Raw genomic sequence first — 14959 nt, forward strand, 5'->3', positions numbered from 1 at the left:
AAATAAAAAGAAAAATAAGACAAGGAAGAAAAAAGGAAAACAAACAAGCAAAAAAGCAATAACAAAACAAAACACACAACTCACCCACTACTAAATCAAAGTCTACGATCAGTTGATGGAAAAAATCATCAAATGGCATTCACACTGTTGTTTTCTCCAAATATTCAATAAAAAGCTTGCCACATAGCATTAAAAGGGACCCTTTTAATGTAGAAGAGGATATTTTATATTTGTACTTTCGAAAAGTGACTTACAGATTTTAGAGCCATTTGAACTGATGCTGCTTTGTTAGCAGTCCAAAAAAATCTTTTTGTCTGTGTGTCTGCTAAATATCACTGGTTTACCTGTTGGGTTGAACTATTCTCAAGGAAAGCATGAAAAGCATGTTGAAGGTGTTGACATGCCAGCCACGGATAAACCAGCCAGAGAGACCATCCCAAGCTGGTATAACCAGCTAAACCAGCAAAAACTATGCAAAAAATGCCTTATGCTTGTCAAACAAGCTGGTCAACCAGCTAAACCATCTTTTGATGGTGTGTCTGTTTTTTCAGCAGGGACCTCCTGATTTGTAGATGTACAATATCAAACAAAGAGGCGTTTTAATGCTTCAATTTTTTGTCTACAGGTAATAAAAAGCAAAAAAAACCAAAGCAAAAACACATGCCTACATCCATTTCGATTCTGGTTTAACACTAATCTCAAGCAGCTTGGCGTCATCAAGCAGCAGTTCCACTCCACTCCACTAGATGTCACAAACAAAATCTTACGGCCGCGGTAGTTGAGTTTTATTTTGAAGGTCGAGACCGGAAGTGCTCATTGTAAGCTAGCGGGAGAGTTTTTTATTTAGCTAAGAAAGGCAAAAATCAAACCATTTCAACAATACAGACTGATTAAAAATGGCCGGGACGGCGTCAGTAGCTGGTGAAGTGTTTGTCGACGCTTTGCCGTACTTTGACCAAGGTTACGATGCAGCAGGTGTCAGAGAAGCGGTGAGTAAACTGAGACTAGTCGCAGCGTGTTAGCTGCCATGCTAAACCGGCTAAACCTGGATGGACAAGGCACATTGTGAACATTTGGAAACATTTTAAGGAGACACTTGGCAGCTAGGAACTACAGCATGTATGGTAGCAACAGTTTAGCCATGCTAATGTTTAGCATGTCCATTTTAGTTGGGTCAGTGTTTACATTTAACGTTAGTTATCCCGTAACTTCCTGGGGTTGTGATTGTAGCTACAGTCTACGGAAGCCTATAGTTTAAATTTTACACACTCGGCTCATTATTCCTACTCTAATTTAAATTTACAGATTGGTGCCAATTGTCTATTTCTGCGTTTTACATTTATGTTTTACACTTTCATACTGAGAATATTTACACACTTTATTTGAAATATTTACATACTGTGTCTATTGTTTCTACTTGCTATAATTTTCTATGCTGGCATCAGAGCGACTGTAACGAACCGGAATATCCTGGCGATCAATAAAGTATATTTAATTATGATTCTGGATGGTTGGTAAATTTTAAAAAATATAACAATGAAATTTTATCTGAAAATGTTCTGCAACATCTAAAAATCACTTGTCTCGTGGATGCTGTGGATTTTCAATAAATAGTAAAGACCCATAACAGTTAATTTCTTGGCAGCTGCAGTGCTTTTTCTGTGTAAAAACATTTTTTGTCTTCTAGGCTGCAGCTTTGGTGGAGGAAGAGACCAGAAGATACCGACCCACCAAGAACTACCTGAGCTACTTGCCCACCCCTGACTTCTCTGCTTTTGAGGTGATTAGCTCCTCAGACCTCTGAAAGCTTCCTCACAACTTCAGCCAGTGTGACAGAAATAACTGCATTTCTTCTTCCTTTTCACCTTACAGACAGAAATCATGAGGAATGAATTTGAGCGGCTGGCGGCTCGGCAGCCCATGGATCTCCTGAGCATGAAGAGGTAAACCTTCACTCACCGCAGGAGCCTGTGTTCATACTTAAAGCAGCAGAGCATCTGAATCAAAGGCCCGAAATTCTCTGCGGGCACCTAATTTATACAGAGTCATGCAGAAATACTGCTGCAGCATGCTCATAGTTTAGCAGTGACTGTAATTACATTTATGCAGTCAGAAATGAGTGAAACTTTCAGCACCTCAGTGCCATAACTCACTCATTACTGAGTGCATTGAAGTGGTAGATATATTTTAATCTAATCTATGTTATTCACTGCAGGAATGCCTTGAAGTCCAAATACTGTTTGAAGAGTAAACTTAATCCTTTAACCCTTTGAAACCCGGGTCCACATCACTTTTCTTGTGCCACTCTGAGACGCCTTTTACAATTGTTTAATCCTTTGAACTCAGAGCAAATTGGTTTGATTTCTTCTATGTCCTGCAAATCACAAAATGTTAGAAGATTAGAATTAAAAAAAAAAAAAAATAAGACAGGAAATGTGTCAAGAAAACGCCATTTATAATTGTCCTAATTTTGTTAAAAATTATCTTACTGAATTATTTTTAATTTACTTTTTCCGTGTTATTTCCTTGTTTGTTTTTGTTTTTTACTTTATTTTCTCTTTTTGTTGTGCTTATTGCCATTTTTGTGTGTACTTCTTACCACTTTCCTGCAAATTTTTGGGTCATTTCATCTCATATTTCTCTTTGCTTTCATTCCATGTTTTCGAAAGAAAAAGGCCTGATTTCTTTTAAGAACGTGAGAAACAGTTGCAAGTAATTTACCTGAAATCTAACACAAAAAGGAAAACAAAAAAGATTAACAGGGTAGCAAAATAAATAAGTATGCATGTATAGATATATATATATAATAGATAGATAGATAGATAGATAGATAGATAATAATAGTTGTTAATAATAATTTTATAATTATTATCAATTAGGTTTTCTGGACATTTTTCTCCTACTTTTAAAATTATCATTAACTTATTAGAATTTCTCCCTCTATTTCTTTTTTTTTTTAAATGTAATTTTCAGGTCATTTTGTTGTCAGCTTCTTCTAATTTCTTGCACTTTGTGGAATGTCTCTTTCCAAGTTGCTCGGTGCCTTTTTAATCAAATTTTCAAAGGAAATCAAACCAATTTGCTCAGGTTTCAAAGGTTTAAATGCATGTGAGAGGCATCTAAATGCAGCATTTTTAATAAAAATCTTACCTTTTCATAATTGCTTTTTTTCCCCCTGTGGAGGTATGAGCTGCCAGCCCCCTCATCAGGACAGAAGAATGACATCACAGCATGGCAGGAGTGTGTGAACAACTCGATGGCCCAGCTGGAGCACCAGGCAGTCCGCATAGAGAACCTGGAGCTCATGTCGCAGTACGGAACCAACGCGTGGAAAGTCTACAATGAGTACGTGACAGCAGCCGTTCCTCACTCACATTAACTTGGTGTGTAATTAAAGTACGCTAACATCTCACCTCGTCCCTCTCCTTCAGTAACTTGGCCTTCATGATTGAGATGGCACAGAAGGAACTTCAGAAATTCAGGTCAGATCATTAAAACATCTGTGCTGTATAAATGTGTTACTGAAAAAAAACACATTTATCAATTATATTTTTTGCATCACAGGAAGCAAATACAAGATTTAAACTGGCAGCGCAAGAATGATCAGTTAGCAGGAGGAGCCAAGCTGCGAGAGCTGGAGTCAAAGTATGTCGTTTGAAGAGTTTAAATCGCTGTAAATGGGAATACGAGATTTTCCTCTGTGGTAACATCTGTATCTGTCCCTCCACAGCTGGGTGTCTCTGGTCAGCAAGAACTACGAGATCGAGCGGGCCATCGTCCAGCTGGAGAACGAGACAACTCAGCTCAGACAGCAGCAGGGGGACGAGAACAAGGAGAACATCCGACAGGACTTCTAAGGCAGCTGATCTACAAACTAAAGATCCCTCAATCAGGAACATGTCATCTTGTTTCATTTGACCATTTGATCAGACTGCACTAAGAAGCAGCCCGAGGAGGGGAAGTTAACCAAATAGAGGAGATTTGAAACTGCTGGTGTTCAGCGGCGTCATCAAAAAACTCGGACATTCACAAGTGGTCCAGGAACCTTAGTGACTACACACGTTTTATGCCTCTCAGTCTACTGTAAAGAAACAGTGGTGGGATGTGGTGTAATGCAGCTCTTTGACGATACCTTTTTCAAAAGGTCACAGAAAGCCTCACAGGACGTTTTCTGGCAAACCTCCTATGAACAAGAATCCAAAAAAATGGAGATTCGTGGATGAATTAAAGTCACAGGGGTTCACGTTCAAAGACAGTAAAATTATATCAAAACATGTTCGCAAACTCTCACACAACTCGTGCATTATGATCCAAGTCTCATTTATCCCGACGTATGCTCAGTGCTACTCAGAAAGACAGCCTTTCTTGACGGGAAACTAAGGCCAAATTGAAATATTCCCTTTGCGTTTTATAAATAAAGTAACATTTAGAGAATAATCCTTTGTTCAAGGATGCACAAAAACAACTGAAAGTGCTGTAGTATGCATGCCAGGCCAGTATTTAGCCGTGTAAATTTGTAATGACACACCATAGAAGAACACCACGTAAAGAGCCGTTCTCACAGGATCCGCACATTGCCAGTTCACACGGTGACAGAAGTTTTAAAAGATGACGCCCCCGAAACATCACTATCATGTAAACAAAAAGGCCAAATCGTAACAAAAGTTAACATTTCCTGCAAGAATAGTGGAGATGTAAATAACCCCTAAAAATAAAAGTCACCGATGCTCACTTTAATACCAGACTCCATTGACAAAAACAGTCTTTTTATCTTGCTGAACACAAGAGCTGCTGGCTCACTGCTGCTTAGATTAGTGAGTTTGTATTATTGTGTAAGTTTGATGTTTTGATTGGTTAGTTGGGATTTACCAAAGTAACACAATGACTCAAACAAACCACAGATTGAAGCAGCGGTTGTTTAGCAGCTCCTGTGTTCAGTGAGGTAAAAGTATTGTTTTTGTCAGTGGAGTCTGGCTCTGAGGAGAGCGTGGATAAGATTCAGGTCAGTTGCCGGTCATGCAGGGCCGTCTGTTTGAGACGCACTGAGCACACGACTGGATAAATGAGACTTGGATTATACTGCACAAGTTGTTTGAATTGGGCAAAAGATGTTTGATATAGTTTTGGTGTTGCTTAACATGGCTTCCCTCCGTTTTTGGAATCTTTTTTTAGCAGAGGAAAAAAGTTTTCTTCACCTATTAAAATGTAACACAACACAAGGTACATAACTGAAAATAAAGTATTTTGTGGGAGTAAATACTCTTGCTTTAAAATCCCTTTAAAGCAAGACTATGTATGATTTGCAACAACTGTAGAAGAAATTCATCTTTTAACAAATAGAAAGTTGAATACAAAAGCAAAAAATCAAATCTTTGCTTGACCGGTAGCTAACGGCTTGCTAATGCTTGGGAATGTTAGCAAACTTCAGATGTAATTGTGTACCTGAGATTACTGAGCGGGTTTTCTGGCTGTAAGATTATGTTGTTCTTGTTGTACAGTTACAGTGGCATTTAACAGTCTTCCATAAATGCCATAAGTGACATTATTCAGCAAAAGTGACCTAATCTTGCTCTAAAGTGTAACTTATACCAGCATCGTTGCTTTCAGTCTTTGAGGCTGTCTACAGACACAGGTGTGTTTAGAGGTAAATGTACATAGTTTGTCAACTCTGTCAAAGACAACATTATCTCTGTGAGCTCCACCTTGACTTTTATTGATGTGATTTTTACACAGTTTGAATAAAATGAATCTTTCATATATTTTCTAATGTGTGGATTGGAGTTTTTTTTCACATCGGATACCACTATTCTGTTTGAAACTTTTTGAAATCTGTCTGTTCGGTGTTATTTTTATTCTTGTTTTATTACTGGGGCTCTGTCTGCAGTGCCTTTATGCAACAGGACAGTTTCTTTATTGCATATGATAAACTGATAACCTGTGATTTAGGGGTCGACAGATTATCGGCATGGCTGATTATTTGGGCCAATAATTGGAATTTTGTTGATGCGGTTTTGGCATTTTATTTTAATGATCACCAATAAAATTAATTAAAAAGTGCAAAGAAATTGTCAGCATGGGAAAAAAATACTTTATTAAACCTCAGGTGGCTATTTTAATTAAACATTTTTAATTTAAAGTTTCACTTCACTTTCTAAAAAAGTTGCAGGGAACTTGTATTTGGTGGTGAAAGTTTCAGTTTTGATTAAACATTTGCCAAAGGCACTTAAACAAAGTTCTGTGTTGGAGTTTGTTATATTCCAAATTCTAAATTTTGACAAAGATTTTTGTTTTTCCTGTAAGTTACAGATATCAGTTATCAGTCCCATTAACTCCTAATAATCAGTATCGTATCGGCCCTAAAAAAACAATATTGGTCGACCCTACTCTGAATCCTACATCACATTCAACCAATGCTCTACTTGTCTTTCTTCTCTTGGAAATTCCCAATGGTGAGGCTTTTTATCATCCATCTGCCTTGGTTTAATAATAACATAACTATAATGAACAGTTTAACCCAATATGTGCCTACCTTAGCGCTTCTCAAGCTTCTCCTCAAGTACCACAAGTCCTGCTTGTTTCAGATCTCTGCCCGCTGCAACACATCACGCTGATTCACATGATCAACTCGTCCTGAAGCTGCTTGATGAGGGCTGATCATTTAATTCAGCTGTGCTGCAGCAGGAGAGATCCAAAACACGCAGGACAAGTGGTGCCCGAGGAGAGGTTTGACAGACGCTGCTCAAATATTGGATTATGTGTTAACCATTTGAAACATGAGCTGACTGTTTTGTTTTAAGGAAAAAAATGGAGAGAAGACAATGCACAACTTAGCCAAGACGTGGCCTGAAAATTAGCAAGAAAGTGGTAAAAACTTCCAAGAACATGACCTAAAAATGAAAAAGTGGTAAAAAAAAACCCAAAACAAAACAAAAAACTAACAAGAACATTACCCCAAAAAGTGGTGAAATTTGAAAACATGAATAAATAAAATAACTAATAAACCTACCATATATATATACACAGAGAGAGAGAGAGAGAGAGAGAGAGAGAGAGAGAGAGAGGGACGATCGTAGGGGGGTTTATGAGTCAATTTTTAACAAAGTTTAAACGAATGCATGCAATTCTTGTAGCATGATTGTAAATATATATTAAATAATTATGAATAAAGTTTTCTGTATATTTTTCCTACTCTTTCAAAAAACTAATTTTCTGGTAAATGTCTTATTCCTTTCACTATATTTCCTGAAATTGTGGGACATTTCCTGCAAAGATGCTCACTGCTTTCCCTTCAATGAGCTTGGGTTTCAAAGGATTAAACAGCTTGTAAAATGCATCTGAACGCAGCACAAGAAAACTGAGGTTTCAAAGGGTTAACCAAAAACACTGGGTATACATTATGGCAAAATCCCAAGAAATAATGACTTCCAATTTAAAGAAAAAAAACACACACACAAAATGATGTCATCCCAGATAATATGCAATATATTATCTGGTGCTCAAAAACAGTAAATTATCATTTATTATTATTTATTGCCACATTCCGTACACAGTGTGCATAACAATCATTCACCTTCCGCTCTTCTCTTACCTCCTCCTTTGGTCAGATTGAACAATCTGAATCAACTCAATCTGTGGCAAACGAAAAAAGCCCAGCTGCACGAGATTATCTGCATGGTTGTCATGGAAAGCCAGATGTCCAGCATAGAGAGGGGCTGGGTAGCAGTGGTAGGATCTGAGGAGTTCCAACACCAACGGCAACCGGGGATTGAACTACATCAATACCCGACAAATACACTGAAGGTCGTGCTCTTTCACTCTCTGTCCTTTACAGCTCTCACACATCTCACACACACACGTCTGCAGGCACCTTTATACCTTTTGCAAAGAAACTATAGGGTTCTCTTTAGGAAAAGTCATCCGCTGTGACTGATTCGAATTGGACTATGTGCAAAACAGCGTCAGCCACCGGTAGCTAGATTAGCAGTAGGTAATATTGGCCATGCTCCAGTCTATATACTGAGAGTGTTGAGAGCTGGTACTAAAGTAACAGCTTCTGGCAGGTTCTGGTTCTGGTCCTGACTCCCTTTACTCTGGAGGAACTTCTGCCGATGCCTCTCCTCCTGACGCTTCTTCTTCTCTTGCCGTTGCTGCTCTTTCCTCTGCTTATTGGATACCTGAGAGTGAGGGAAACAAAAAAATCTTTTTACTTTTTACTTCACGAGAATTCTAAAAATAAAATAAAAAAAAATAATTATATTCGGAGGAGAGAAAAATCTGGAAATTAATAATAATAATAACTTTATATATATAGCACCTTTAAAAACAGGTGTTTACAAAGTGTTTTAACAGACAAAGCAAAGGCAGGACCTCAAGGAATAATAAAAATAAACATCCACAAACATGCCAAACAGAGAAACGTCTCGAAAAGTCAAACAAAAAGAAATAACAAAATGCGAACACAAAAGGTCAACAAGAAAAAAGCAAATAAAAGGAATATAAGTGATAAAACAGGTAGATCTTGACAGGCAGTTGAAATACTAAATGAATAACGTTAGAAAAATACAAGAATAAAAGCAATACATGACAATAAAAATAACATAAGAAGATGAAATGGACTTGGATTGCATGAGTTTGTCTTTACAGGCTGTGTAATCAGTGGGCGTACCTTTGGTTTTTGTAGGTTAGCGCCCTCTGCTGACTGTTTGTGCTCAGTGCAGTCTGAGGCTGCAGCTCTGCAGGCTGAGCAGGATCCTGAGGCACACTGGCCCTGGCAGGACTGACCCAGCACGGAGCCAACAAGCCATTCAGCGTTGATGGTTGCTGCGCTCAGCTGGAGCAGGTTCTCCTCATCACCTGAGGCACAAAACACACAATGTATCGAACCAGTCGGTGTCATGTGATCATTGTCGTTAACGTCAAGCAAACTGACACGTTGATGAGATCTAGGGCCTCACAATACACTGTATATATCTCAATATTTTTTAAATTGACTCTAAAGTACTGTAGACTAATACTTAAACACTAAATTAACTACTGTTACAATAACTTTAAATAAAGCACTGCACTGATAAATTCAAATAAAGTACTGTTATAATAAAGTTAAAGTACTGTTACTATTAAATTAAATAGAATACTGGTGTAGTAAAGTTGAAGCACTGTTATAATAAAGTTAAAGTACTTTTATAATATACGTAAAGAAAGTACTGCTATAATAAAGTTAAAGTACTGTTATTATTAGGGTAAATGAAATACTGGTGTAAGTACGTTGAATAAAGCAATATCATAATACAGTTCAAATACTGCAATTATTAAATTACATGAAGTACTCTTAGGATAAATTTAAATAAAATACTGTAATTATACAGTTTAATAAAGTACTGTTATTATAAATTTAAATAAAGTGCTGTTATTATAAATTTAAAAAAAGCACTGTGTCAATAAATTTAAATAAAGTAGCTTGAATGCATGAAGGCTATAACATCTGTAATAAACTTGATTCCTAGTCGTTCTCTTTAGCCCTGACGGTCTCATTCTTCCAGCAGCTAATGAATTGAGTGTAACTTCTGACCCGGGATTCCTCGATTCTTGATGGAGCTCAGGATCACGTTGTCCTCCTCTGAGGTTGTGGGAGACGAGTTCTTCTGTCTTTCCCTCTGACCGTCCCCAAACTCACGCTGCTGCCCATGTGAATTCTGCAAACTCTGGGCAACAAACACCACGAAAACATCATTAAAAGGTGCCTTAATTGGTGTAAACAAATCAAGATGCACTCTTAAACTTGTGGTGGAATCTGGAATTTACTAAATGCTGGTTTATTGATTGCCCATTATCTATTTTAAACCTCTATGCGGAGCTGAGCAGGACTCTCAGAGTTGTCTCCAGTCGGCCTCACGCTGTCATAATGATCTCCGTAGCGGTATGCGATGTGTAGCTCTCTGCACGCCTGCTTCTCTGCACCGTTTATCTGCAACGAGAACAGAACATATAAACTATGATGTGCCAAAACGGAGTTATATTTCATCATTAGCTTACGCGTCATCATTTGAAAGTCTTTGCGTCTGTCCCTACCTCCCACAGCGGCGTGTTGAGCTGATGGATGACCACTTTCACCTGCTGACTGCGAGCAAAAGCCACAATAGCGTCATTTCCAGCAAACGTACCGGGCTGAGAGAGGTTGGACACTAGGCCGAAAGAAACAGAGACAGTTACTCACAGGATAGCCTAACACAGTGATTACACACAATTTTTCCTAAAACCTTCTACAGTGCCGTCACAGCAGATGAACAATGTATCTCCTAAAACCTGATCTGAAACTGTCATTTTACAGTTTTGCATTTGATTATATAATTCCATCTTATACATTGCGCTGAAAAAAAAAAATAGTTGTCAAAATCAGTCAAGAATATAATTTCAGAAAGAATGAATTGAGTCAAACAGACAAAAAGGCCCCAAAAATAGGGTGTGGACTTGAATCAGACTTGAGTCACAAATTTGATGACTTTAGACTTGACTTTACAAAATCTAAAAAAAATTAAGAAAAAAGACTTGCAACACCAATCACTCGTGACCTCACTTGGACTTGTGCCTTGTGATTTGAAAATACTTGATACCTTCCTGGTAGCCCAAATATGAAAAATGCCACAATCATTTAATTCCTGAATCGACTATTATTATATTTTCATAACCCAGCAAGTCGACACTTCATTCCCACATCCACATTACTGAGCGCCAGTTAAAAAGATACCCAAAATAATTTTGCTGGTGTACAAAAACTATTAAACAAAAAAAAAAGGGACTGAAATATTCAAAAAAATTAAAATTTTGGCTCAACATCTGAAGTTGTGAAAAGGATGCTAAGTCCAGGCTGATAACACAGTGAGCTGATGCTAAGCTAATGTTGTTACTCTGTTGTTAAAATGGTATATTTGGCCTGTTTGGGACTTAAAACTCAAACTTTCAGACATGTCTGTCTTGCAGGGTTCCTACACAGCTTACAGCAAGTGCAATAGAAAACGTGACCTGACAGCAATAACTTTGGTTAGGTAGAATTTTTGGCCAAATATTTACTTTAATAGATAACATTACTTTTGGGTGACAGCAATGCTAGTGGTATTCTGTGAATTTTTTTTTAAGTTTCCTATTATTTTTTAAGAATTAACAATGCAATGTCAGAAAAAAAAAACATTCATAAAATCACACGTTTTATGTCTGCACTTTTAAGGCTCCTGAAAAATTGATTTAAGACATTTTAAGACCAAGTAAGGTCTTATTTTTAGGTTAATTTATTCACACCTTTTAAGGTGTTTTAAGGATCCGGGGGGGACCGTGTCTTAAGTTGGGACTCGGTGCAAAGACTTGAGACGTACAACTGACTTGCAAGACAACGACTTGTTGCCACCTGATTGGTTTATTTTGTGAAAATTTTAAAAAAGCCTGAAAATTTCAAATGATCCGGTCATTAAAAAAAGCAAACATCTGAGGAAAGTTAGGAAGAAGCACACAATATTGTGCACAGCAGAAGCACTCCTATGCAGCAAACCCTCATATTTATCTTATAGTCCCTTACATACGATCCCTGTCCCCAGGTTGGAAAACACTGACATACAGCATTTGTCTTTCTATTGCAGGCAGAACTGAGGGCCACCAGGGGTCACTGCATTGTTGCTGGTCAAAACTGTCTTCTCGTGTGCGACAAAATAGCTTATTGTGTATGATGCATTCGTGAAAGTCTCCTAACTCATGACAGCATTTTATTATATTTGTTGATTTACTGTTGCACAGTGTCCCTCAGTGTATCATTTTCTTACAGTGCTGTGCAAAGGGGACGTCATCTTCAACGAATGGTTCAAAGTCTTGCCGATGGGACATCATATAATGGACGGTCTCCTGCCGAAGCCGCAGGTGACCCCGCGAGTGACCCTCCAACTGGTCGCCCAGAGCTCTGAACAGGCAGTTCCTGCAAGACACAGAGACAGTGACTGGTATGTCCACACATGCCTGCTTATTGTTGATGACTCAGTGTCGAGGTTCTTGGCCGGTATGAAGGTAATGTTACGTACGTTTAAATCAAAGGCTTATATTTCACTGGTGCATTCATTAGCTGCCAAGTTTCTGGCCTTTGGCCAATTACAATGGCTTAACTCTCACAGACCTTCTGCCCAGTAGTGAAAATGACTGACAAATGCAAGACTGTACAGAGAATCCAGAAGCATTTATACTACGAGTCGACCGATAAGAGTTTTTTAGAGCTGATACTGATACTGATTATTAGTACTTAATGAGACAGATAACTGTTATTTGGAACTGATATACATTTACAAGAAAAATGAAAATGTTTCCATCACAATGTTTAATTTGAAATATGACAAACTCTAACACAAAACTTTATTTAAATGCCATCATATAGAGAAAGTTCCCGGCAACTTTTTTTTTTTTTAGAAAGTCAAGCGAAAATAAAAATGATTAATAAATCAAAAAAGCTCCCTGGGGTTTTACAAAGTACAAGTACCTACCATGCAGACACTTTCTTTGCATTTTTTAATGTAACAATTTTATCGGAGATCATTAAAATAAAATACTGATACAGACTATCTGCAAAATGCCAAATATTGGCCCCAAAAATCAGCCAGGCTGGTACTCTGTCAGCCCATAATACATAGGCAAAACATCCAGACTCCTCAAAAACAGAATATCTGAACACAGAAGCAGCATCAGAAACCATGACAACAAAAGTCCAGTGGCAGGCTCATGAACCACACTGCTGCCTCCCGAAATTACTTTGGAATTGAACATGTTAAACTCTCAAGGACAACAATCTGCTTTTGAAACGTGTATTCTGGATGTCATGAGGCCTCAATGAGGAGATGGATTTTCACCCTTTCTTGTAATATGTTTCTTTGTACTTTGCGTGTATGTTCTGTGTTATCTGGTAACTTTATTATCATAAAGTGTGGTCTCTTATATGTCTTCCTCTTTGAAATATTTTCTATGTTTTTTTGTGGGTATATACTCTTGGCATCTTTTTTAGGACACTGTGGGGGCTGCAGGATATTGATTGAATGTTTAATTGTATATTTTTTCATCAGATAATGACTGAACTAGGAACCATGTACAATACGGGATATTTATACACGTATTTACACATGTATTTTGTGTGTGATTGTGTATTTATTTATTGACAAGTATTTTGAAACACCTTGTTCATGTGATTGATAACATGACTGTTCACGTGTGTATTTCAGATGGCGCCCCGCAGTGTAAATCTAGTCTTGCTCTAAACATCACTTTGGTGCATTAAGTAAGCGAGAACAGGAGCCCTGCAGTTTGCGAGACATTTTTGCATTTTTACTCTACAGAAAATCCATCCATCCATTAAGCTAGAGAGCCCTGAAGACATTTCCTTTGCTGTTTTCCAAATGTAAATGGCACAATCCTGCTGTTATTGTCAGGTGTGGATGACAAATCAGGTTTCAACAAAGATGAGAATTGTCAAATTACAACTCTAGTGGCATTTACCTCTGCTATGCAGCTACAAATACTTTCTAGTTTAATTTAGAGTACAATGCTATTGACTGTGGGCTGGGGAGTTGTAGGCACAGAGGCTGAAGACATTATGTTCCTCTACGAAGGCATTCAGGTTACTCATAATAAGACAGCTGTCTACAGCTTCAAAATGAGCTTTCTGTATATTTTTAAATATAGGAGATGTGTTGCAGAATCAGTGATGGTAAAGGACACAGAGAGAGACAGAGCACAGCTAGACCGCACAGTCTTATTCCAGCTCTTACCCATCTCCGGGGACTTCTCTCAGCTTGAGCCCCAGGGCCTGGAGCTGATTGGAGAAACTGACAAACTCTGCTCCTTCATCGCCATCCTGAGGCCGGTTCTTTCGGTCTTTTACGATGGCCCTGCGTGCTGCCCGCTCGTCCCTCTTGCGTTCCAGTTCACTTTTCTTGTTGCTTCGTACAGGTTTGGGTGTCTGCTTCCTCGACATGTTGGCTACAGTCGTTTCTGCGGGCCTACAACACCAAAATATGTCTTCTTACAGGAATGGGATGGCATCAACCACTGCCAAACATCTGGAACTGATTTGAACAGACACAGAAATTAGGTTCAAGGACTTTCTCCTTACTAGTATAGCTACCAAAAAAATGTTATGAAAAAGTTATATGCTACAAGTACTGGGAGCAGCAAAAGAACAAAAACAAAATAAAACATTTGGTGCAAATCATCTCCATTATGGAACAACAATAACCTTCTTTCTGGAGAAAAACCATTTATTAACAAAACTTAAAGGATAAAGGTTTTACAACTTATCAAGATATTAATGGGGTAAACAATATCCTCAATCTTCTACAACTTGTCTCCCAAAGTAAATCCTATAGGGTTCCCTGAGGGTCAGATTTAAAAGACCATCCTATTTCTAAGTTGGCTTAGACAGATAGTGTCATTTATCTATGATGAATTAATTTCTCTAAAATATAGCTAGCGGGGTAAAATAGTTAAATGTAATCAGCAATCAGTTATCTCTATTTATCTGTTTTTGCTGCAATTTTTTTTTAAAAAGTGGGAAAAAAAAAAACACACCGAGGTGGGGAGATGACAACTTTTTACAATGTGTAAAGAGATTTTCCAAAAACATCATTATATACTATTGTTCTAATTTCAAACCACTATAAAATGGGGCCCAATGTGAGTAAGTGTCATAAGAGTGATCATGAGTTTCACTTCCTTCAGAGTCATCTCCTCAACTTAAGTTGACTGCTATAGAATTCTGGTCTTCATCAGTAAATATTTTCATATTTAAAAGATACATTTTTTTTCAGATGGAGGTCATTGACATGAAGCACATTGGGCTGCATTTTCTATATGAAAGGTGCTATACAAATAAGGTTTATTATTATTATTATTATTATTATTATGTCTGAATGTCTGCTGCATACTGGCACATTAAAAAGCA

At 37.8% G+C, this 14959-nt stretch overlaps 2 protein-coding genes across 3 annotated transcripts in view; one reads left to right on the plus strand and one right to left on the minus strand.

Moving 5' to 3' along the window:
* Positions 1-809: 809 nt before the first annotated feature.
* bcas2 (BCAS2 pre-mRNA processing factor) lies at positions 810-5762 on the plus strand. Its single transcript, XM_042491766.1, has 7 exons — positions 810-989; positions 1688-1780; positions 1873-1943; positions 3184-3345; positions 3432-3482; positions 3565-3645; positions 3731-5762. The coding sequence occupies exons 1-7, from the start codon at positions 897-899 to the stop codon at positions 3855-3857; spliced, it is 678 nt and encodes a 225-aa protein (XP_042347700.1). The 5' UTR covers positions 810-896; the 3' UTR covers positions 3858-5762.
* A 1694-nt stretch (positions 5763-7456) lies between these two features.
* Positions 7457-14959, minus strand: part of otud3 (OTU deubiquitinase 3) — a 24106-nt gene continuing 16603 nt past the window's right edge. The window contains exons 2-8 of one of the 2 annotated variants that reach the window (XM_042491942.1): positions 13788-14018; positions 11808-11956; positions 10069-10181; positions 9842-9964; positions 9569-9701; positions 8666-8853; positions 7457-8174 (exon numbers count right to left, since the gene is read on the minus strand). In XM_042491942.1, coding sequence (XP_042347876.1) covers positions 8010-8174; positions 8666-8853; positions 9569-9701; positions 9842-9964; positions 10069-10181; positions 11808-11956; positions 13788-13993 — 1077 coding nt within the window. In that variant the 5' untranslated portion in view covers positions 13994-14018 and the 3' untranslated portion in view covers positions 7457-8009. Of the gene's footprint in view, positions 8175-8665; positions 8854-9568; positions 9702-9841; positions 9965-10068; positions 10182-11807; positions 11957-13787; positions 14085-14959 lie in introns of both variants that reach the window. The other variant, XM_042491941.1, reaches the window with a different exon arrangement.

This window comes from Plectropomus leopardus, chromosome 8 (assembly GCF_008729295.1).
Source record: "Plectropomus leopardus isolate mb chromosome 8, YSFRI_Pleo_2.0, whole genome shotgun sequence".
Lineage (NCBI taxonomy): Eukaryota > Metazoa > Chordata > Actinopteri > Perciformes > Serranidae > Plectropomus > Plectropomus leopardus.

What these genes read in the sequence shown, in the direction of transcription:
- bcas2 (XM_042491766.1), top strand. Translation starts at nt 897, where the DNA reads ATGGCCGGGACGGCGTCAGTAGCTGGTGAAGTGTTTGTCGACGCTTTG. An exon ending in GATCTCCTGAGCATGAAGAG is followed by an intron (nt 1,944 to 3,183) that starts GTAAACCTTCAC and finishes CCCCCTGTGGAG; the next exon opens with GTATGAGCTGCCAGCCCCCT. An exon ending in AAGGAACTTCAGAAATTCAG is followed by an intron (nt 3,483 to 3,564) that starts GTCAGATCATTA and finishes TTTGCATCACAG; the next exon opens with GAAGCAAATACAAGATTTAA.